Here is a 21,010-nt window from a genome sequence, read left to right on the forward strand (position 1 = left end):
CAATCCACCCCTGTAACTGTAATTTTCTCTCAAATCTCTGACTACAAAGCGTTTACACCTAAATCAAAATGACGCACACAAATTGTAATGTTTGTAATATAGATTGTTAACTAATGTCTGTAACTAAACTGTTGTTTCAATCAGGATCCGACGGGGTCTTGTGTATTATCTTCATCGTCTTATCTATTCTCTTCAACATAGGGATTGGGTGTAGGACAGCCAACATTAAGGATTTCTATCAACCAGTATATTTGGTAACGTTGCTAGCTAGCTACCATTACGCACCTAATCAAACGCTCTTCGTTTGATTCAGAACTGAATAACAAGTAAGATTTAAAGATGATTTTATAATCTCACTATAAATAATTATGACACACACAAAACACGTTATATTTAAATACAATTTTATTATAACTATTATCGATATATTAACATATATGTGCTCAATTTAGGAAGTTGTTAATGAGCTATGACGGATAATCACTTCATTACGTTTTGACAATACACCGTTTCAACATACACGCATACATCACGCACACACTCAAATATGCATAGGCCCAAATACAATTGAATCATTTACTATGTAAATATCGACATATGTACAACACGCATTTGTTTATAATACACTACATTTTACGAAGAAAAACAAAAACATCACAAAAAGAAATTACAAAAATACAGAGGTCACAATTAGGCAACGTTTCGATATTAGATATGGAAAATAAAAACAAAACAAAACAAAAGCAAAATACAAATGATAGTCAATATGTCAACGAAATTAAGAAAGGAAATCAATGGTTTCCAGTACTAAAAAAGAGTTGTTGTTTTTTGCACAAAAGCCTAGTTGATGCGTTGGCAGTTGGACGTGTATTTATAATATCAATATAATCTTGTACATACATTTATCTATTTACTTTTTTACAATACTCTGCAGTAGTAATGCACACATAGTCAACTGTATTTGATAGACCTCTCACAATAGTACTCCATTTAGACGACCATAAGAAACTATACATACAGAGAAGACCTGTTCAATTACGATGAAATTAAATACACTTTGGAAACGGGTCACACAAGTATGATTGGGTATTTCTATATTGCACATGAGTATATTACAGAGTGAAGTGACTGTCTACCCTCTTTTGGCAGGTCCATAAGTCCTAACTCTCGAACTCTCAGTGTATTCGGGGACGTTCTAAGTTGTACTCCATTCTAGCTGTAGTTCTATGTTGTGATACCGTATTCTAACTGTACTCTGGACCAAAGGATTCCTCTGAAGAGGCACGTGTTTGTGCTCTAAACGGGTCAAACCCTCCATTCTCATCCACCACCACAACAGGCAAACAGTTCCCTGCCGAACTATAACCCTTCTTCTTGCCTTTCCGCTCCTCCATCTTCATGGTATCATACAGACCCTCGGGTTCATCATCGTCCACCAACAGGTTATCTCTCTCGGAGTAGGACGGCTTCATTTGGCACACATTACGGAGCAGCAGAAGGGCCGGTGCGTACAGGACATTGACGAGGCCCATGCCCAGGTTGAGTTGGACAAACCCATAGTTGTGCACTATATTCCCCGCCACGATAGGACCCATGGCATACGCGACAGAATAGGAGATGTCAGCTAAAGCGTAGACGCTGCCGTACACGGACACATGACGCACGTCGACCAGAAAGGCAAGTGTTGGCAACAGGGCAGTGTCCACGAGAGCGATGCCGAAACATATGCCGCATAACGGGGCGATTAACTGGCCGAATGTTTTGCATGCTGGAACGGTGCACGAGCTGGCCCCGATAATGACCATGCCCAAGGCCCCATAGAACCACTGCAGGTTGGGGTACTTAGAAGCCAGTTTGACGGTCATGTAGACACCCAGAACATGTGGGAAGAAAGCAGGCAGCCAACATAATCCCATTTCCCACTTAGTTGAATGCATGGTGCTCTCCATCCAGTTGGCTATGGTGGGCTCCAGAAAGGCCAGGGGGATGTTACACACTGTCAGGGCACCTGCCACGACAGCTATGTAGGGGTCAACCATTAGTTTGTAGATGGGGGTACCCACCGGCATATTGTCTCTAGTCCTGTTCGAGAACGGCTTGATCACGGTCAAGAGCAGAATCCCGTCTATAAGGCAAACAACGGCGAGAACGATAAACGGTACTCTTTTACCGGCAAACTCGTACAGGATACCCCCGAAGGGAGGCGCTACCAGGCTCCCGAAAGAGATGAACGCCAGGGCGATACCAAGGGCTTTACTTCTCTCCGATTCTTCGGTGTATTTATCTGCTATCATGGCAATTCCTGAGGTGTCGGCGAAAGCTGAGCCCAGACCTTGCAAACTACGGGCAAAAAACAGCGTCGCGTAGTTCTCAGCGAAAGCAAATATGCATGTGGAAAAGAACATGACGGTTAATCCTATGAGGAGTGGAATGTCGTATCCAACGCGGTCTATGAAAGTTCCTGACAAAGGGTTCACCAAGAGCTGCAAGATAGCCTTCGACGCAAAAAGTACTCCTATTTGGACGTCTAAATTGTCCCTGTTGCTTTTAGCTTGGGCTGAGCTCATTGTGCTGTTGATTGAAGAATTAGGATGTATAACTACGTGGACGTGCTCTGCTTGCTCAAGCTCTAAATCAGCAAGGTAGTCGGGAATAATCGGGACTATAACCATATAGAGCATATTGTCTAGAAGAAGAGCCACGCAGACGATCACTAAAATGATCCGTCTTTGATGGTCGGGGGCTTTCATTGCGTTGCCAAACTGTTTCGTTCTTTCTCCCATCTCGGACAGTTTTACAGCGGCTGATTTGGCCAGCCCGGAGGACCCCCCTGTATCCATGATGATCTGCTATTATTGTTGTTGTCAATACAAAACAGCAGTTGTTGTTTTATTTTCCTCTGCTCTCTGCTGCTATTCTGATATCTCAGCAAGACAGATAATACTGTCCCTGTACATTTATGTAGCTGTTTTTTAGTTCACTTACGCGATGCGAAAGACAAAGGCGCAGCAGGCTTGGAACTTTTCTCCTTGTGATTTTCTGACAGCGCGCGAGGCTGCTGGCTTCTTCAGCGGTTGGTGGATTTCTCAGCCTCAACTTGTTCTTGTTTCACTCCCTCGCGCTCACATTCGGTGCTGTTTCATGGTCTCGAGAAGTGATGTGGTGAGATATTGTGCGCTTCTCTACACGGTGTAGGACTTCAACCGCTAATACTCCATGTCAAGTTTCTATGGAACGTTTGTATAAGTTGTTTATGGAACTTGGGACCCCGGATATCTTCGATTCCAATGCTCATGCCTCGAATCACCTGTAGCACGTTTGTGTTCCGTTTTGAGATCACGAATGGTTTCGTTGCCATTGGTACGCATTGATTCGCAGGTTTGTCGATATTTTGAGTTATTTTTTTTCTCTCTTTCACCAACGGCTGTGACGCATCACCAGCTTACCCCCAAGTGGATCATTTTCCAGTTGCGTCCTTTATGCTAATTCAGAACATGGCAGTCCCTTAACCAATAAGAGTGAGCATCATCATGACGTCTCTAAGCCTACACGATCGCGGGAAAACCCTCCCAGCAAGGTACACTGATTGACATTCCAGATGTATTGGCCCAAGTTATTAGCCTATTATTGGAGTTTTAATTTATCACTGTTTTTTTTACAAATCCCTAATCACGTCGCTGCTCTTGCGCGTTGCTCTGGGATGCTCGTGGCTGTGGCACTCGGATTCGCGCCATCCCAAACGTTCTTATATTCAGCACCACAGCGAAGTGGACAGCTCCTGTCCAGTGCACAGTCAGACAGGCCACGCATTTGGCCTTGTACAATGATCAAATCAGTAGCATACTGTATTTCTCTACACAGCCTTTGTCAAATTAATATTTAGTATAATCTAAAACGCACCCAATTTAAATGACTAGCCTACACTAGTTGCATGGGCTTCTTTTGACTCTCAGCTAAAATCGAAGTAATTTGAAACATTCCCGGAAGTGTTAGAATTCGCAGGTAAAACGGTTCCTGATCCCACGCCAGGTCAGTGTTACATGCACATAAAGCAAGCAATTATTTTTCTCTGCCATAGAGCAATGAGCTTGCATAGTAACTAAGTACTCCTGAAGAGGTTGACTATATACAAGACAATGGTGCCATCTAGTGGTCACTAAAACTACTACAGGCGTAGTATCGCTATTATTCAACCCCGACCCTACGAGGTTTGGAGCCTGCTGGTTTTCTGTTCTACCTGATAATGAATTGCACCCACCTGGTGTCCCAGGTCTAAATCAGTTCCTAATTAGAGGGCAACAATGAAAACACGTAGTGTTAGTGGCTTCGAGGTCCAGAGTTGAGTTTGAGTGCTCTACCGGATGCAGCTGTGATTGTAGCAACCTCTTGGACACTGGTACCCGATTAGCTCTGGTCCAGGGCGTTATAGGAGACTCACGATGAACCAGAGCTGTGAGATACCATGTGCTGTAATTCCGAAATGGTTCACTCCATATGGATGAAAATACCCTCAAATTAAAGCATTTGTCAATGTCCCAATACTTTGAGCTCACTGCATTTATGCGTTTTTTAAATTTGAAAACAATGTATATTTCAAGAGGTCGATTTTAAAACAGACCTCATGCATTGGAAAGACCCAGGTCTGTGAACGAGCAGCTGACAGTGCTTCCAAAATTCTTGGAAATCTTGCAAAAAGCCAAAAGCAGAGGAGACACTCAAGTTTCCCCACAAGTCAGTTTAATTGATAGTTAAAATAATTAAAGGCTAAAGATATGCTGTATAAGTACATAGATAGGTGATGGATGTACTGTTACTGGGGGCAACCATAGTCAGAGCAACACAAGTTGGGGGGAGGTGACCTTGACCTGTTCATCAACACAGGAGTTGGAAGAAGTTGATCTTAGGCACTGACCTAAAGTCAGTTTCACATTTTACCTGAGCAGTAATGGAGGATTTTGTGAAGATACACTGGCCCCAGATCTGTTCCTAATGCCAACTTCTACCCAGTGCACTCAACCTCCCCCTCTGGAGTGTACAAAACATTAGGAACACCTGCTCTTTCCATGACAGACTCAACTGGATTCACCTTGTCAAAGCTTATTGATGCCACTTGTTAAAGCCACTTCAAATCAGTGTAGATGAAGGGGAGGAGACAGGTTAAAATATGATTTTTAATCCTCAAGACAATTGAGACATGGCTTGTGTATGTGTGAAATTCAGAGGATAAATGGGTAAGAATGGTTTTTCACGCTCAGCAGTTTCCTGTGTGTATCAAGATTGGTCCACCACCACCCAAAGGACATCCAGCAAACTTGACACAACTGTGGGATGCATTGGAGTCAACATGCATCCCAGTGGAACGTTTGATACATTGTACAGTCCATGCCCAGACAAATTGAGGCTATTCTGAGGGCAAAAGGGGGTGCAACTCAATATTAGCAAGGTGTTTTTAATGTTTTGTACAAGCAGGGTAATGTATAGCGCAGTAATTACAATCATTGTCAAAACAATAAACCCAAGCCATTTCAATGTTTCATATACAATTTATATTCATATAGCCATATTTCATATTGTACAAAGTTACATTCTGAACTGCGAAGACTCATTCATAGAAATAAATACTGAAATGGCTAAACTGCGATATGAAACATCTCTTCTCCTGGAGAGCAGACAGACAGACACACACACAGACCAGCACAAAGGCACACACACACGCCCTCGTTCACTCCTCAGGACAGACACCGTAGTAACACTCACCAGCACAATCTGCTGGTACACAGACCAGACTCCGGCCGAGTGTGTCAAATGACACCTTACTACCCATCTAGACGCAACCACAGATTAAATGACACCTTACTCCCCATCTAGACGCAACCACAGATTAAATGACACCTTACTCCCCATCTAGACGCAACCACAGATTAAATGACACCTTACTCCCCATCTAGACGCAACCACAGATTAAATGACACCTTACTCCCCATCTAGACGCAACCACAGATTAAATGACACCTTACTCCCCATCTAGAAGCAACCACAGATTAAATGACACCTTACTCCCCATCTAGACGCAACCACAGATTAAATGACACCTTACTCCCCATCTAGAAGCAACCACAGATTAAATGACACCTTACTCCCCATCTAGATGCAACCACAGATTAGGGTCGAAAAGACAAACATACAAAAGTCAATAATAAAAATAGGCTTCAAATAGTCTCTGAACACTTCAGTATCATATCAACCTATCAGGAGGGATCCTGTTTGGTCAGAGATCAGTCACCCTGTCCCCTAGTGTACAAAAGGTAAAAGGAAGACGTTGCCCCTAGACGCTTATCTAATGTCAGTGTTGAGTTGTTCCTCCACTAATTGTTCACGTTGGGATTTGCGGAGGGTAAATTGATCCTAGATCTGTGCCTATGGGTAACATCTACTCTCAGCATACAAAAGATTCCAGAAGCAGAGAAACCAGCTATTATACACAATCACATCTCTGCATTTACAGAGATGGCTTAAAAAATATATCTATCCATACACAATGAACCTTATAACAAAGACGGTCTGTCAAAATGTTATTGTATCTACAGAGAGATGGGTTGAAAATGCTGCTACAACGCTGTACATTTACTTTATTCTGATCAACTGAAATTATTTTTCCTTTGGTAACATTCTTTCACATAGGTATACATACTCAGTCACACTTCAAAAGTCCATAATGTAGTTTTAAACATTTCCTTTTTTACTTTCAAAACCTAAGGCAACAGTTGATTTTTGTAAAATGTCTGCAAGCTCTAGCTGATGGGAGAGCAGGATGGGAGAGCAGCGGCACAGAAACTAAAGTCAGAGACCCTGTTCCAACACACTTAAAGTGCAACCCTGCCTTTCTACCTACCTTCCGTGAGGTAATTAACTACTAATCTGTCTCAATCATCAATCCAACCCAGTTGTAATTACCCCTAGGAAGGGAGGATGCATTTTTCGGTATTGCAATAGGGCGATTCTCTGACCCTGCAGCTACAGACATGATTGATCTATCAGGTTTTCCATAGACCATAGTCATGGAGAACAACACTGATCCCAAGTCCAGAAAACTGACAATTGATTAAACTGTATTAAGTACAATCAACATCCATGTTCTCATAAAAATGATCATGCAAGAAGAGCACACCTGTATCATTTAGGACACACAGGATTGGCTCCATCACTGGATTGTCCTGTAATACTTGCTTTCTTATTGGACATCATGCGGTTGATTTGGATTTGCAGTTCAAACACCGACATCATTATTCTCCTGTGTGCAGGTGTCTCGTACAGTTTCATACAGTATTGTCTCCTCTGTCCAATCGGTCCTTTACTGAAAGGAAGCAAAGATGAGGACAGGGGTGTGGCCAAAGACACACCCTGAACCTACATTGATTCCAACCAATCACCACGCAGTATTTGGACAGAGGGGTTGGACACTAGGCATACAATATAAAACCAAGTGCGAAACATGACCTAAGAAAATTAAATAAAACAGAAATAATTTTGTTTTCAATAATAATAATAATAATAATAATAATAATAAAAGAGCAACAGGCTTGTATCAGATTTAAAATTCAATACAATCAATACAATTACAAATTAAATAAAAAATAACCGTAAAACAAAAAGAAACATGCAGAAGAGTGAATCTGATTGGCCAGCTTTGTTCCTGCTTCGAGCAGGCTCCTCCCATTCTTCATCTCTGTGGCAGGGTTAGAGATCAAGGGTTAAAAGTTCAGGCCTGACTGCCCATGACCTGCCAGACGATCAGGTGACTCCTCTCAGCTTTAGCCAGGAACGGCTGCAGCTTCAGAGTGTGCTCATCCAGTGCCTCCTCAGTCTCCCCAGCCTCGTCACCTACACACAGACAAACATTAAGCCACTTCAATTTATACAAATCTGTATGTTTTCATGCCCTGCCATATACGGACAGTACTTGTCAATTGATTGTCTGATATGACGGTCCTAGCCAACTCACCCATCCTGAAGTCGATGTATCCCTCTCCACCACTCATCACTAGAACAGACCTTTCCTGCTGTTGTTGAGGGTGCTCCTCTACCCCCTTGTCACTCCCCACCTCTGCTGCTCCGCCAGCACCTGACGGGATCACCTGACCTGGGGAAGGGAGGACCTTCATCCAGTTAAAAGGCAGGAGGAGGAGAAGAAGAGAGGGAAGAGAAGTGAAATTACCTGGGACAGCCGTGAAGAACTTGACGGCATCTCGGTGACCATGGAAACAGAGCTGAGCGTGAGCCATGGAGCAGAAGGGTACAGAGGTTCCAGCTGTCACCTTATCACTGTTTTCATCACCATACACACGGATCACTCCACCAGGTTTACCTGGCCCCGCCGTCACCTTATTGGCTAGAGACAGAGCGAGGGAGAAATTAATCATTAAATAGAGAAAGGGTGAATAGATGGAGGGATGAGAAATAAATTAATAATTACATAGAGGGGAAAGAGATGGGCAAAGAGACGGTGATGGAGAGAGAGATGCATTACTTCCCCTTACTGTCAGTGAGAGGTATAGAGATGATAACGCCATTGCCGGTGCCCACCCAGAGACGGTTACAGGACACCATGAGAGCTGTGATCCTGACAAACGAGAAGCCCAGCTTCCCCGTACCTGAGGGAGATCAACATGACTCATTATTAAGAAAATAAATAATGAAGTACGGTCTATATTTCCTGTACGTGACTTGGGCTTTCTAACGCCATGAATCCCTGTCCCATATTAATCAGCTAACGAGGACACACAAACAAGTTGCATTAGAAGCATAGAACACAACAGCAGGTGTGTAAATGCCCTGGGTTCCTCACCCAGCATCTTGCTGACGTAGGGTTCTATGTCAACATCCTGCAGGTGTTGGTGTGTGTGGGCGTGGAACAGTCTCAGAGTAGAGTCCAGTCGGATCGACACCCAGATACCATCTCCATCCCACGCCAGCTGTCTCACCTGGCTCTCCTTACGGGGGTGGGCATCAAATGACTTCTACGGGGGAGAGAGATGAGAGAGGATGGAAAAGGAGAGGAGGGTTACAACTATAATCTGTGGATGGTTAGACTTGTGTGTTCAGTATGCGAGTCAGTCCGTCTGAGCCTGTGTGTTCAGTATGCGAGTCAGTCCGTCTGAGCCTGTGTGTTCAGTATGCGAGTCAGTCCGTCTGAGCCTGTGTGTTCAGTATGCGAGTCAGTCCGTCTGAGCCTGTGTGTTCAGTATGCGAGTCAGTCCGTCTGAGCCTGTGTGTTCAGTATGCGAGTCAGTCCGTCTGAGCCTGTGTGTTCAGTATGCGAGTCAGTCCGTTTGAGCCTGTGTGTTCAGTATGCGAGTCAGTCCGTTTGAGCCTGTGTGTTTAGTATGCGAGTCAGTCCGTTTGAGCCTGTGTGTTTAGTATGCGAGTCAGTCCGTCTGAGCCTGTGTGTTCAGTATGCGAGTCAGTCCGTCTGAGCCTGTGTGTTCAGTATGCGAGTCAGTCCGTTTGAGCCTGTGTGTTCAGTATGCGAGTCAGTCCGTTTGAGCCTGTGTGTTCAGTATGCGAGTCAGTCCGTTTGAGCCTGTGTGTTTAGTATGCGAGTCAGTCCATCTGAGCCTGCATGATTCCGTGTGTGTGTCAGGCGTGCCTCTATCTTCATGGCTTTGGGCTGGACCACGTAGATCTTGTTCCTGAAGCCACACCAGACCTTGTCGTGAACCACAGTCATACAGCGGATAGAGTGGTGGGGTCTGCCCAGGTCTAACAGGTGGTAGTTGGTCAGATCCCACTGACCATCTGGAGGGGAAGGGGTGGGGGTTAGCACCAGCATATACAGTGCATTCAGAAAGTATTCAGACCTCTTAACTTTTTCCACTGTTATGTTACAGCCTTATTCTAAAATGGATTAAATAAATAAAAATTCACCCTCAATCTACACACAATACCCAATAATGACAAAGCAAAAACAGGTGAATCCCCTTATATGGGATTCAAGTAGATCAATGGACACACAAACAAATGTAAGAAAGCATATGGAAACATGTCAGCCTTACCCACTCCTCTGTGGAAGATAGCCAGTGTTCCATCAGCCAGAGACACCAACACTCTCCCCTTCACATGGACGATGCCCAGGACAGAGTCCTTCAGCTTTATAGAGTGGAGACACTTCCTCCACTGGGCCACTGACGAGTGCACGTACACACTGAAACACACACACACACACCAGTTTGACTGATGAGATCAATATGAGATTGATAAACAGATCTGATTGATTAATTAGCAGATTGGTGTCTCACCATCCGTTCTGTGCTCCCAGCCACATGGTGGGTAAAACACTGCTCATCTTCTGGGCTTCTTCTCTCATCAGGTCCTGTTCCTCTGGGTTAGGGTTGGAGCTCACACCATCCTTCACCAGATCAGACTCCCTGAGAATGGAAACAGGATGTTATAATGCGTGTTTGTGTCTGTGTTTTTGTTTGTCCGTGAGTGTGTGTTTGTCCATACCTCTGTGTGTAGTTGGCTGGCGACTTCCCAGGGCTAGTACTCTGAACACCCAGAGGGTCAGTGAAGACATGTTCAGTGTAGACTCCCCTCTGACTTAAGTCATGCTCTGAACCTGCAGGACCTGCACTGGCCTCTGTAGCTTCAGTAGCCTCCTCTGCAGCCTTGGAGTCTACACAGGGAGGAGGGAGAGAGAAGAGTAGAATACTTTTTAAATGGACAGGGAATCCCATTTGGGAACCAATAGCCCAAATCATGTTTCTATAACCCTGTAGGGTAGACCTAGGAATTCAGCGGATCATTCCATGGAGAAAGTCGGGTGAAAGGGTTTAGTTTAGAGGTCTTCACTGGTCAGAGTGGGCCTGATATACCCGACAGCGCTAACTTGTCCCTCAGGACCGGGTCGGGTCCTGTTTGATTGTCATCGGGTCTCGGTCTACGTAACTACAGCTGACAGACTGAATGGACCTGACCACAGCTCTGCATAGACTATAGCATATTTATTTTACGCTAATAAGGTGAATGTATTAACTTATAGAAGGCCTAGCTGACATATAAAAGACCTACTTGTTAACCAGTAGATCAACTTGGCTGATAAACATAACATTTTTGTCACTCTGGTCCAATCGGGTCTAGGTTCCATTCAGGTTCCGGTCTGATTGTTCTCGGGTTCGTTCAGGTCCGGGTCCATGACCTCTAGTCTAGCTAGCAAACTCAGCAATCACCCACCTCTGGAACTAGCAAACTATCCACTAACTCGGCACATCAGTCCAGTGTCACTAGATCTGTAGAAACTTCAGAGGGACGTCTCTTACCTGTGTCGGTTTCATTCTCTGTGCTTGCTGTCTGGGGGGTAGCCACCGCCCCCTCGGTAGAGCAGCCAACCACATTGATCCCTGCCAGCACTCCAGCTTCGCCCCCTGAGCCACTACTGGTTGTGCTGGCTTCGAGAGTCCCGCCCTCAGCACCTGACCCCGCCTCCGGGTTATGGGGTACCTCCTCCCCTGCCGGGTAGTCGGTCTCTCTGGCACCTAACACACACGCAAGCACATATACACCCAAGACCACCATATATAAACATGTACAAACAAACATGTTATGGTTAGCTAAAATCAAAATAAATATATGTATTTTGCTGGGTCTTGAGTGCTCATATAAAAACGCACACAAACACAGACCTGGCACGCTGGCCATGCAGAGGACGTGGGAGTTGCAGACTAAGAAGTTCTCCAGGACGTTCCCAGGCTGGTTGGCGTCGATGACGATGACCTTAGTGGTGGCCTGAGTACTGGTACAGATCCAGACCAGAGAGGACAGCTCCTCCTGGTGATGCAGCTCCTTCTCCTGCTCCTACAGCAAACACACACACACACCAGTATTGTATGAGCGCATGTGTGTGTGTGTGTGCTGGCTGACCATGTGTGTTGTGTACATGTACCTTCAGGTCCTGGTCCAGTTTGTCCAGACTGCTCTGTGATCCTATCTTCCTGCAACGGCTCTCAGGACCAGGGCTGGTCAGGTCACTGTAGAACACACTGGCTCCTACTATCGACCCCCCGTCACGAGTCTTACCCCCTGACAGGTTCACACCTACAGCACACCACAGCTACGGGAGGGAGACACACAGTTAGCAATATGTCCCTGTATATAGAGAGACATACAAGGTAAGAATAGGTGTACAGACCAGTTTGTGAGCGGAGCGGTCCTTTCCTACCGCTCTGCTAAAAACCACTCATCGCTCACAGGAAGAGAAACTGCTGCTCCAAATTCGCTCCATTCATTAAAAATCACAATTGAACCATCACCCATCTATTTTTGTGACTACCCAGACCTACCATTTTGTTTTGAAGTATTGAAACCAAACCATATGACCTGAAGAAAAAGTATTTGAATAAACATGAAAAGATTAATGTAAGAAGCGCTCATCATTTATAGGCTACATGTCATATTAAACAACATATAAACACTCTGAATAGGTCAGGAGCCAGACAGAGAGCCTAAGAAGGAACAAAATTGAATTACTTGACAGTTTTTTAATAATATAGGCTAAGGCTACAAAGAAATACATTGTGAAGCATTAGCGAGCGCTACAACAGGCTGGCAGGGACATTAAGTGCTCAGCATTTGAAAACAACATTTCGTTGTCTTTTTTTGTTTTTCACTCTGTCAGAACCTAACGGACAACTAATCAAAGCTTAAACCAAGTTTATTCAAAAGACAAAGATATGTCTCCCTCAGCACAAGTATTTATACCCTCCTTTAGGCGGAGTCTCCTCCTTGCACCTCTAAACACTACATCTTTGTTGCCAGGCATGTTAAGTTACGTATAATTTTAAAAAGTTCCTTCTCCCTTCATCTGACCTGACCTCGGCCCACATTCCTCACTAATCCATAGCTATCCAACTTCATCAGTGACCGCAACCAAGTGATTTCCTTTTCCCTTACTTAGTAACTCTCCAGACCCATACTTCTTATCCACCCTCCATTGATCCCACATATACATTCCTCATACATGTAACCATTAACTTCTAGTGTGGAAAGTATTTCAAACTACAACCCAAAATATTAAATAATTGTATTCTATAAATTGCATATATATGCTGTGACTTACTTAGAATTCATTACAAATTAAACAAAAAATGCCTTATTAGGCTCAGTCTACAGTGCCTTTGAATTCACTTTTAGAAACATGAGTTTGGCCAGTCTGTGACTTCAGGCTCATGTGATAGTGCCTGGAGAACAGGCCAGCAGTGGAGAATACCCTCTAAGCACTTGCAGAGCCACTGGGGACGCTAAACACCCTTTGGGCCGTTCTTGCCAGGTTGGGCAGGAATGCGATTTTTTTTTTGTAGGTAGGTAGGCCTAAAAGGATTTTTAGGTAAAACAACCCTATCAAAACAGATAAAGCTCCTTGAAAGAGGTAATATGCCTGGCCTATTGGGCCAAAATCAATGATGGCCTATTGTATAGATAATAGAACAAAAATTAACTTAAAGAGATCTGATTTTTTGTTTATAAATACTTTGCTACAATGACACAGCTAGCTACCCACCTCGTTCCTTTCTGTTAGTATGTACACGTACTAAGTACACTATCATGCTTTCGGGATACCAATCTTTTCTGACCCCAAAATGATTCTTTAGTTGTGGACACTACATCACCACACGCCCTCTCTTGTGCTTGGACCTTCTCATCTCTGTAAGTCACCTTGGTTTTGCACCTGTGTGTTTTATCAGTTTCTTTATGAAAATATTTAGCATACTAGATGACATAAACTAAAGCAAGGGGCTATTAGCAGCACACAAGTAAACTAAAAAATGCATGCTGGGCTGGGCCTGGCCTGAGCTTGTGAAGTGAGTGCTACTGGAGCGGGCGAGAAGGCCGAAGCACCAGCCTTTGGGAAACTCGCTCCACGCTCCAGTCAAATTAGGCACGCTCCACTCCAGCTCACATACTCTGGTATACACACCTTCATGGTAGCATCATTCTCATCCAGTGGTCGGAGGTAGACCGGTACAGGTAGATTCTTCATCTTGTTCTCTGACGTCTGACCACCATTGGCCACCTGTAAAATAAAATTGTGTGGTCAAAATACCTGGAGTCGCTTAACCTAACTTAACCTATATATTAAAAGTCAGCCATATTAAGTAATCCACAAAGAGACTTGAACTACCTTGAATTTCTGTGGCAGGCTCCACCCATAGGCCTGTACCCGGCCGTCCTCTTCCTTCTCAACGTGGGCTTTCACCTGTCTGTACTGGGCTCTCTTCTGCTCCCTACGAGACACCATGTTGCCTGCCTCAGACCTGAACGGGGGGATGCATAAAAAATCCTCCCATCTATTCTGGACACACAATCTGGCGTAGATAGATAAATAAACTGAATGGATGGGGGCATGGAGGTGGGGCCAAAGGAGGATTAAATCCTCGATGAGTGAAAGGCTGTATTAATAATTGGGTGGATCATGAGTGAATGGACAGATGAGTAGATGTCTCCAACACTCACTCCTCATTGAGGAAGTCGAAGGCCTTGCTCTTGTCACTGGGTAACTGTTGCAGCGCTGCACTCCTCTTCTTCACAGAGGGCTGGACCTGGGACGAGGGGGCGTTGTACTTCACATTAACTGGAGCCGCCTCCGCCGGCTTCTTAGCTGCTCCGCCACTTGAACTGAACAACCGGCTGAAACTGGAGGACGGAGGGAGGGATGGAGAGAGGGATACAGGGATGGAGGGAGAGAGGGATACAGGGATGGAGGGAGGGAGGGATGGAGAGAGGGATACAGGGATGAAGGGAGGGAGAAGGTAGAAAGAAAGAGCAGACAGAGACATATATAGAGGGGTGGACAAAGCAGCAGCGGCAGGGTTTAAGGGATAAATATTCAAATCAAGGGTTGATTTACACCCCCCCCCCCACCCCCAAGACTACACCAACAACCAAAAGGAGGGTTTAACAGCGAGCCAGTCTCCACTCAGCAATTTTACAGGGGATGGGAGAGCAGGGAATGCATTGGTTAATACTGTAACACGAACCAGGCAGTTAGTATGTCAACACAGAACACAACAAAAGTTACAAACTATTACTGCTAATCCCAGCTCTAGACAACGCTTGTTAAGTAAGAGTGAGATGAGAAGGCTAGATCCAAAAATATCAGGATTCTTTCTGTTTAAGATCAAATATCTACAGTCCATCAGGTCAAAACAGACTTCATGACCCTCTCCACATAGCAGAAAATAGCCTACCCTTTTGATAACAACCTCAGTGTGTCAATTCAGAAATCTGTCCAATCACAGATGGCATACTGCACCTGACTCTGGAATACCACCATCTATTCCACCGTATGCCCTCTTTCTCCTCATCCCAACCCCATCACACACACCCTCCCACATCCCAACACACCTCCTGCACACATATGACAAACAACAACAACCACAGGCATGATAACAGAGACAGAGGGACCAGAGGGCAACAGGAAAGACAAGGGATTTCTTCATAAATAAACATGCATTTAACATTTCACGCACACAAATAAATGCTTTACCCTCTGCCTAAAATATCAGTAAATTATTAGTCAGATGCATTACACCCCTCTCCAACAATACATGTCATTCATAAATGAACCACACACCATAGCCATTCCTACTGAAACTCAACAGGGAGAGCCTGTATTGGGAAATTGCCATTTATAAGACATTTCAGTTAAATATATTTCATATGCGTACTAGGTAGACACACACCTTCTGTTTGTAGGTGAATCGTATTCAAAACTTTTGACAGAGGATAAGTGTTGGTTTCCCTTGGGAGTTTTCAAAAAATGTGAGCTCACTCCGACTTTAAATGAAAACAAAATGTCACTCGAAGTAAAAAGCCATTCCCTGATCAGACAGGCACTCCCTGCATGTTTTGTTAATGTTGTTTGTTAAAAACCAGATTCAAGAAGACCCTTAGCATGGCAAAAGTTTACCTACACACTGGAGATCAAAACGTGATAAAAAAAATTAAAAAATAAAAATAAAATTGAAAACAAAAAGGGGAAAACAGAATCAATGATGGTCAACAATCATCTTTATGACTAGCTTCAGGTATGGTTTGACACCTCTGAGATGAGTGTACGGAGAAAAGGAGAACACAAAGAAAGCAGAGACAAAAAAGGAAAGAGTAAAGAAAATTAGATAGAAAGTAGTGGTAGTAGAAAGAGGGATAGTAGAAAAAGAGGGATAGTAGAAAGAGGGATAGCAGAAAAAGAGGGATAGCAGAAAAATAGGGATAGTAGGAAAGGAGTGGTAGTAGAAAAAGAGGGACAGTAGAAAAAGAGGGACAGTAGAAAATGAGGTGTAGCAGAAAAAGAGGGATAGTAGAAAAAGAGGGATAGCAGAAAAAGAGGATAGCAGAAAAAGAGGGATAGCAGAAAAAGAGGGATAGCAGAAAGAGGGATAGCAGAAAAAGAGGGATAGCAGAAAAGAGGGATAGCAGAAAAAGGAGGGGTAGCAGAAAAAGGAGGGGTAGCAGAAAAAGGAGGGGTAGCAGAAAAAGAGGTGTAGTAGAAAAAGGAGTGATAGTAGGAAAGGAGTGGTAGTAGGAAAGGAGTGATTGTGAAAAAGGAGGGAATCTTACAACTGCCAGATGCTGGATTTCTTCTTGTCTGCGGCGGCAGGGTTCTCTCTAGATGCTCTGAGGGAAGATAACAACATATTTCATGGAGTCATCACTATTCAGCTGGGGAAAAAAACGATCTTGTTACTCAACTAGCTAGAATCGCCAAGGACAGAACGCACTAGAAGGGGTGCATGTTTATCAATTAGAACAATGTGTGGGTGGAACACAGAAGACAAAAACTCTTCAATATGCATCACTTTGTTTTGGAGTAGCTCAGCTTTAAAGGCGCTGCTTGGTCAATCCGACGTCTGCATTGGCGGTCATGCGGCCTCTGCAGAAGTCAGGGCATTCATACTTCTTGCGCTTCACAAAGCAGCGCAGAGCTGTTGAGCAGAGCTGTCGTCAAGTGAGTTTGTGTTTATACAGGACCTCCAGCCGCCACCTACCGTCAACCAATCATGTCAATGTGGAGCTATACGGAGCCCTCCGCATTGTTACAAAATTTGGGAGGCCCACAGCGGCACTAAATTTGGCCTCTGCATGCTTCCGGAGGCTCCGCAACTGCGTCACACCATCCATACGAAGCCGCCAACCACTTTTTGAATCAAGCATAAATTGGCTCTTAGTTACAAGATTCCCCTCCTCCCTCTCGCTTCCTCCCCCCTCTTCTCACCGTATCATCTCTGTCCATCGTACAGCTTCCTGTAGCTCCATCAGTCTCTCCTTGTACTGGTTCCTCTCCATGAGGACTCTGGCCATCTCTACCCTGGTGAACCTCTTCCTCTGAGCCGTGGGAACATCCGCCTGCCAGGAGTGGTATCAGCACCCTCATTAGACACGTCCACAAACAACTCACACACACAAACAACTCACACACACAAACAACTCACATCTTCCTCACTGTTCTCACTCTTGGTCTTCACTTTGTCTTCCTCTGCCACCCGAACCCTAAGAGAGAAACACACCATGTGATGAACACACATACTGGAGATGAACACACACAACAGACAGACACTGGAAATGCCTAGGGATCCCATATTAATCTCAACAGGGGAACGAACAGACAGAGAGAAGGAAGGCAGAGTAAAGACTGACCTCCTGAGTTCCTCCTCTAGCTCCTTGTTCTTCTCCTCCAGTCTGGTCTTGGCCTGAGTCACAGCCTCCAGCTCTCCCTGCAGCACCTCCTTCTCACACGACAGCTCATCTACACGCGCTATCAGGTCATTCTTCACCACGTTCAACGCATTTCTGACGCAACCGTGAGGACAGAGATTAGTCAGCATGATCATTAGGCCCTACACCAACTTTCTCTGGGCCACTGTTTCTGCATCCTGGTCCTGGGGACCCAAAGGGGTGCACATGTCTGTTTTTGTACTAGCATTACACACCTGATTCCACTAATCAACTCATAATCAAAACTTTGATTAATGGAATTGGGTGTTTAGTGCTAGGACAAAAACAGAAATGTGCACCCCTTTGATTCCAGGACCAGGATTCAGAAACACTGCGCTAGGTCTCACTGCGCTAACTCTCTTTGATGAAAGCTAAATCCCTCTGAACGGAAGGTGGCAGTAGTGTGAATTTACTACACAACGTGGGACATTCTTGCTCTGGCAAATTAATAATGTTTCATTGATTTCTTGAGCATGGATGCAGGTGATTTGAAAACACGCCTTACTTGGTCTCCAGCAGCTGAGTGTTCTCATGGATGAGGTGCTCCACTTCACGACCCATACCTTCGAAGAAAAGGAGGGATTAAAAGGAAACATTTTTAATAAGAAATGGGAATTCCTCCAGTCTAAAACGGAACGATATAAAACAACATGATACACACATTCCTTCAGTCTTACCAAGAAAGTTCAGGTCTGAGTCTGACACCCATGCTGGCAATGTAAGGTAGAAAACAAAACTGATTAACTTGACAAGATCGTCTTACAGCACGACTTGACTCTATGGGGACTCCACCAGGTCAATATACAGCCTAAAGAACACCTAACCTACAACCTCACTAAAAGGGAGACCCACTGTATATTTTAGTCATAGTTTGGAAACTAAAAAGGGAGAACTAGGGAGAGGGTGATGAGTGATAAGGGAGAAAGTGCAAGGGGTGTGAATGGAATGGTTGATACACACCAGAAAACTCATCTGAAGAGAAGAACCAAGAAAAATATTAAATAATGATATGAAGTATGCAGTATGGAAATAAAGTTAATGTGATAGCGGAGAAATGGCTAATATTTTCTGTAGAAAGGGAAGTCCATCCTAGTAAATATGGCAAGTACACACAAGTGCCAGTCAAGTTTTTGCCATTCATTTGGGACTGAGGTAGAGTTCTCCAGATTTACCCAAGGCGTGGGTATGAGATGATGGTCTTAGAATAGGTGAGAGGCAAGTGTCTAAGGTGGGCGTGTCTTACCAAGCAGGTCGGCCCCCTCGTCCATGTCTGCTATGTCTACTTCCATGTCGGGTCCTGCCGAGGACAGCTCCGCAAACAAAGACTCTGTGTTCCTGTCGAACGCCATGTTTTCTATACCTACTCCTTTAGAAGGAGTACTGGAGAGAGGGATGGGAGGAGGGGGGTGGAAGGGGGGAGAGATGGATGGGGGGAGGGAGAGAGCGGGAGGTCGTCTGAGTGACCACAGCTTCAATACACTACATCATAAAATAAAGTGTTTGTTTTCATATCCGGCTGCAAGGACCAAGCTAAAAGCGATTGTCTGTACAGTTTGACAGATAAATGATGATTGAGAGTTCAGGATAGAGATGCAGAGATGGAGATAGAAACACTAGTTCCTGTTGACCCTACCTGGCGTCTTTGTAGCCACTGAGGTCCATGTCCAGTTCAGGAGTGGACTCTATGATGGACTGCACCTCTGATGACTCAGTGTTATCATCTGCTGCGTCTGGAGAGGAGATGGAATAACATGTTAGAGTACTATCCTTCTGGGACAAATGGGCACGTTTGACATGGTGAATACAGTGGTGAGGCCAATGTGATGCCAAGCACATTTTAGTAGGTTTTCTAATGTAACAAAATCCAAGTCCCCCAACATAGCCAATCCCCATGTTATCTCAGTTTATGCCCTGTAGCTACAGTACTGACCTGTGAGAGGTCCTGACCCTCCTGTGACTCCTGCTCCTCTCAGCTCGGAGTCCTGTCCCTCCAGGACTGTGGTGTTCTTACTGCTGATGTTCTCTGGCTTCCTGTCGCTTCTGTCCAGGTTCCTGGTCAGACCCTCGCCCACTTCCTCTAACTCTTCCTGGTGGGGCGTGCCCACAGATGCCATGGCAACATCAGACACGGAAGTAGACATGGGAGTGGCCGACATAGACCCGCCCCCTTGACTGGACATTGGGGTGACAGATTTTGAGCCGCCGCTTTGTGTGGACATTGGGGTAACCAACTTTGAGTCCACCCCTTGAGATGAAATAGGGGTACCGGATTTGGACTCTCCTTGAGAAGACATCAGGGTGGCCGATTTAGAGCCACCTTGTTGCGAGGACATTTTGGAGCCTGCTCCTTGCCTGGATATGGGGGTTCCCGACTTGGAGCCTCCACGGTTAGCATTTGACATCTCATCCTACCGAAGAGAAAGAGGAGGAAGAATAAATTAAATAATGACAGATGGTCAAGGGCTATATCTCAAGTCAGCTTCTTTCTCTCAAAAAGGAATAAGCATATTTGAAAAAAAGTTAGCCAATGCAACAAAACCATTAATGCTCAGTCAAAAGGCAATGGTTTAAAGGCAATGGTATAAAAGTGCATAAAACAAACCAAGAAAAACATCTGAATTAAAATCAAAGTGGTTAGATCACAGTTAGAAAACAAAACAACAAACATGTTGTAGTATATTCTACAGCTAAGGCTAGTTGATTGGGTTGAAGTACAGCTGGTGCTCTCTATGCATTAGTAATCCTAGCAAGCCGACTGAACCCCTGAAAGACTGCGATGCATCTGAAATGGCACCCTACTCCCTATATAGAGCACTACTTTTGGTCAGAGCCCCATAGGGCTGAAAGTAATGCACTACATAGGGAATAGGGATCATTTAAATTTCAGCCCCACAGTCACACCCCGGTCCAGGTGAGTAACCTGCTTGGATTGCATGCAGCTGGCAATGTACTATGATCTATGGTGGCATAAAGGCTAGATTACGCTTTTATGAGACGACGTCGTCGTCAACAACACAGCTATTACAGGCCATAAAAACAACAACGCGGTAGTTTGGACCTGGTTCTGTTCAGCCTGCTGATTGGCCGAAAGCCTCTGCCATCTGCTTGGGGAGTCTGGCACCCCAAACTGGTTAAGAGAAAAATTACAACGAAGGCCTGTTTTAGAGCAGCGATCACAACTGGCCACATAATCAAAACACAGAGGTATAAAGATTACAGGGGGGGGGGGGGGGGGGGCAATCAG

General features: G+C 44.7%; 2 protein-coding genes across 2 annotated transcripts in view; both read right to left on the reverse strand.

The window, feature by feature from the left end:
- Positions 1 to 387: 387 nt before the first annotated feature.
- On the reverse strand, positions 388 to 3,476 carry LOC139571270 (probable vesicular acetylcholine transporter-B). The gene has a single exon (XM_071393976.1). The coding sequence runs from the start codon at positions 2,838 to 2,840 to the stop codon at positions 1,245 to 1,247; it is 1,596 nt and encodes a 531-aa protein (XP_071250077.1). The 5' UTR covers positions 2,841 to 3,476; the 3' UTR covers positions 388 to 1,244.
- Positions 3,477 to 5,153: 1,677 nt separating this feature from the next.
- spag9b (sperm associated antigen 9b) overlaps positions 5,154 to 21,010 on the reverse strand; it is a 73,013-nt gene continuing 57,156 nt past the window's right edge. Inside the window, exons 6-29 of the mRNA XM_071394055.1 lie at positions 20,825 to 20,893; positions 19,697 to 20,174; positions 19,400 to 19,496; positions 19,010 to 19,146; positions 18,272 to 18,329; positions 17,689 to 17,841; positions 17,484 to 17,541; positions 17,267 to 17,397; positions 16,612 to 16,668; positions 14,506 to 14,685; positions 14,174 to 14,306; positions 13,970 to 14,065; positions 11,939 to 12,106; positions 11,679 to 11,850; positions 11,316 to 11,531; positions 10,504 to 10,672; positions 10,296 to 10,424; positions 10,053 to 10,201; positions 9,647 to 9,795; positions 8,846 to 9,017; positions 8,538 to 8,651; positions 8,216 to 8,389; positions 8,003 to 8,140; positions 5,154 to 7,881 (exon numbers count right to left, since the gene is read on the reverse strand). Coding sequence (XP_071250156.1) covers positions 7,760 to 7,881; positions 8,003 to 8,140; positions 8,216 to 8,389; positions 8,538 to 8,651; positions 8,846 to 9,017; positions 9,647 to 9,795; positions 10,053 to 10,201; positions 10,296 to 10,424; positions 10,504 to 10,672; positions 11,316 to 11,531; positions 11,679 to 11,850; positions 11,939 to 12,106; positions 13,970 to 14,065; positions 14,174 to 14,306; positions 14,506 to 14,685; positions 16,612 to 16,668; positions 17,267 to 17,397; positions 17,484 to 17,541; positions 17,689 to 17,841; positions 18,272 to 18,329; positions 19,010 to 19,146; positions 19,400 to 19,496; positions 19,697 to 20,174; positions 20,825 to 20,893 — 3,519 coding nt within the window. The 3' untranslated portion in view covers positions 5,154 to 7,759. The remainder of the gene's footprint in view (positions 7,882 to 8,002; positions 8,141 to 8,215; positions 8,390 to 8,537; positions 8,652 to 8,845; positions 9,018 to 9,646; positions 9,796 to 10,052; positions 10,202 to 10,295; positions 10,425 to 10,503; positions 10,673 to 11,315; positions 11,532 to 11,678; positions 11,851 to 11,938; positions 12,107 to 13,969; positions 14,066 to 14,173; positions 14,307 to 14,505; positions 14,686 to 16,611; positions 16,669 to 17,266; positions 17,398 to 17,483; positions 17,542 to 17,688; positions 17,842 to 18,271; positions 18,330 to 19,009; positions 19,147 to 19,399; positions 19,497 to 19,696; positions 20,175 to 20,824; positions 20,894 to 21,010) is intronic.

Source organism: Salvelinus alpinus, chromosome 3 (assembly GCF_045679555.1).
Source record: "Salvelinus alpinus chromosome 3, SLU_Salpinus.1, whole genome shotgun sequence".
NCBI lineage: Eukaryota > Metazoa > Chordata > Actinopteri > Salmoniformes > Salmonidae > Salvelinus > Salvelinus alpinus.

Bases quoted from the DNA above. Each gene is read 5' to 3' on its own strand.
- LOC139571270 (XM_071393976.1), bottom strand. From the start codon at position 2,840: ATGGATACAGGGGGGTCCTCCGGGCTGGCCAAATCAGCCGCTGTAAAA.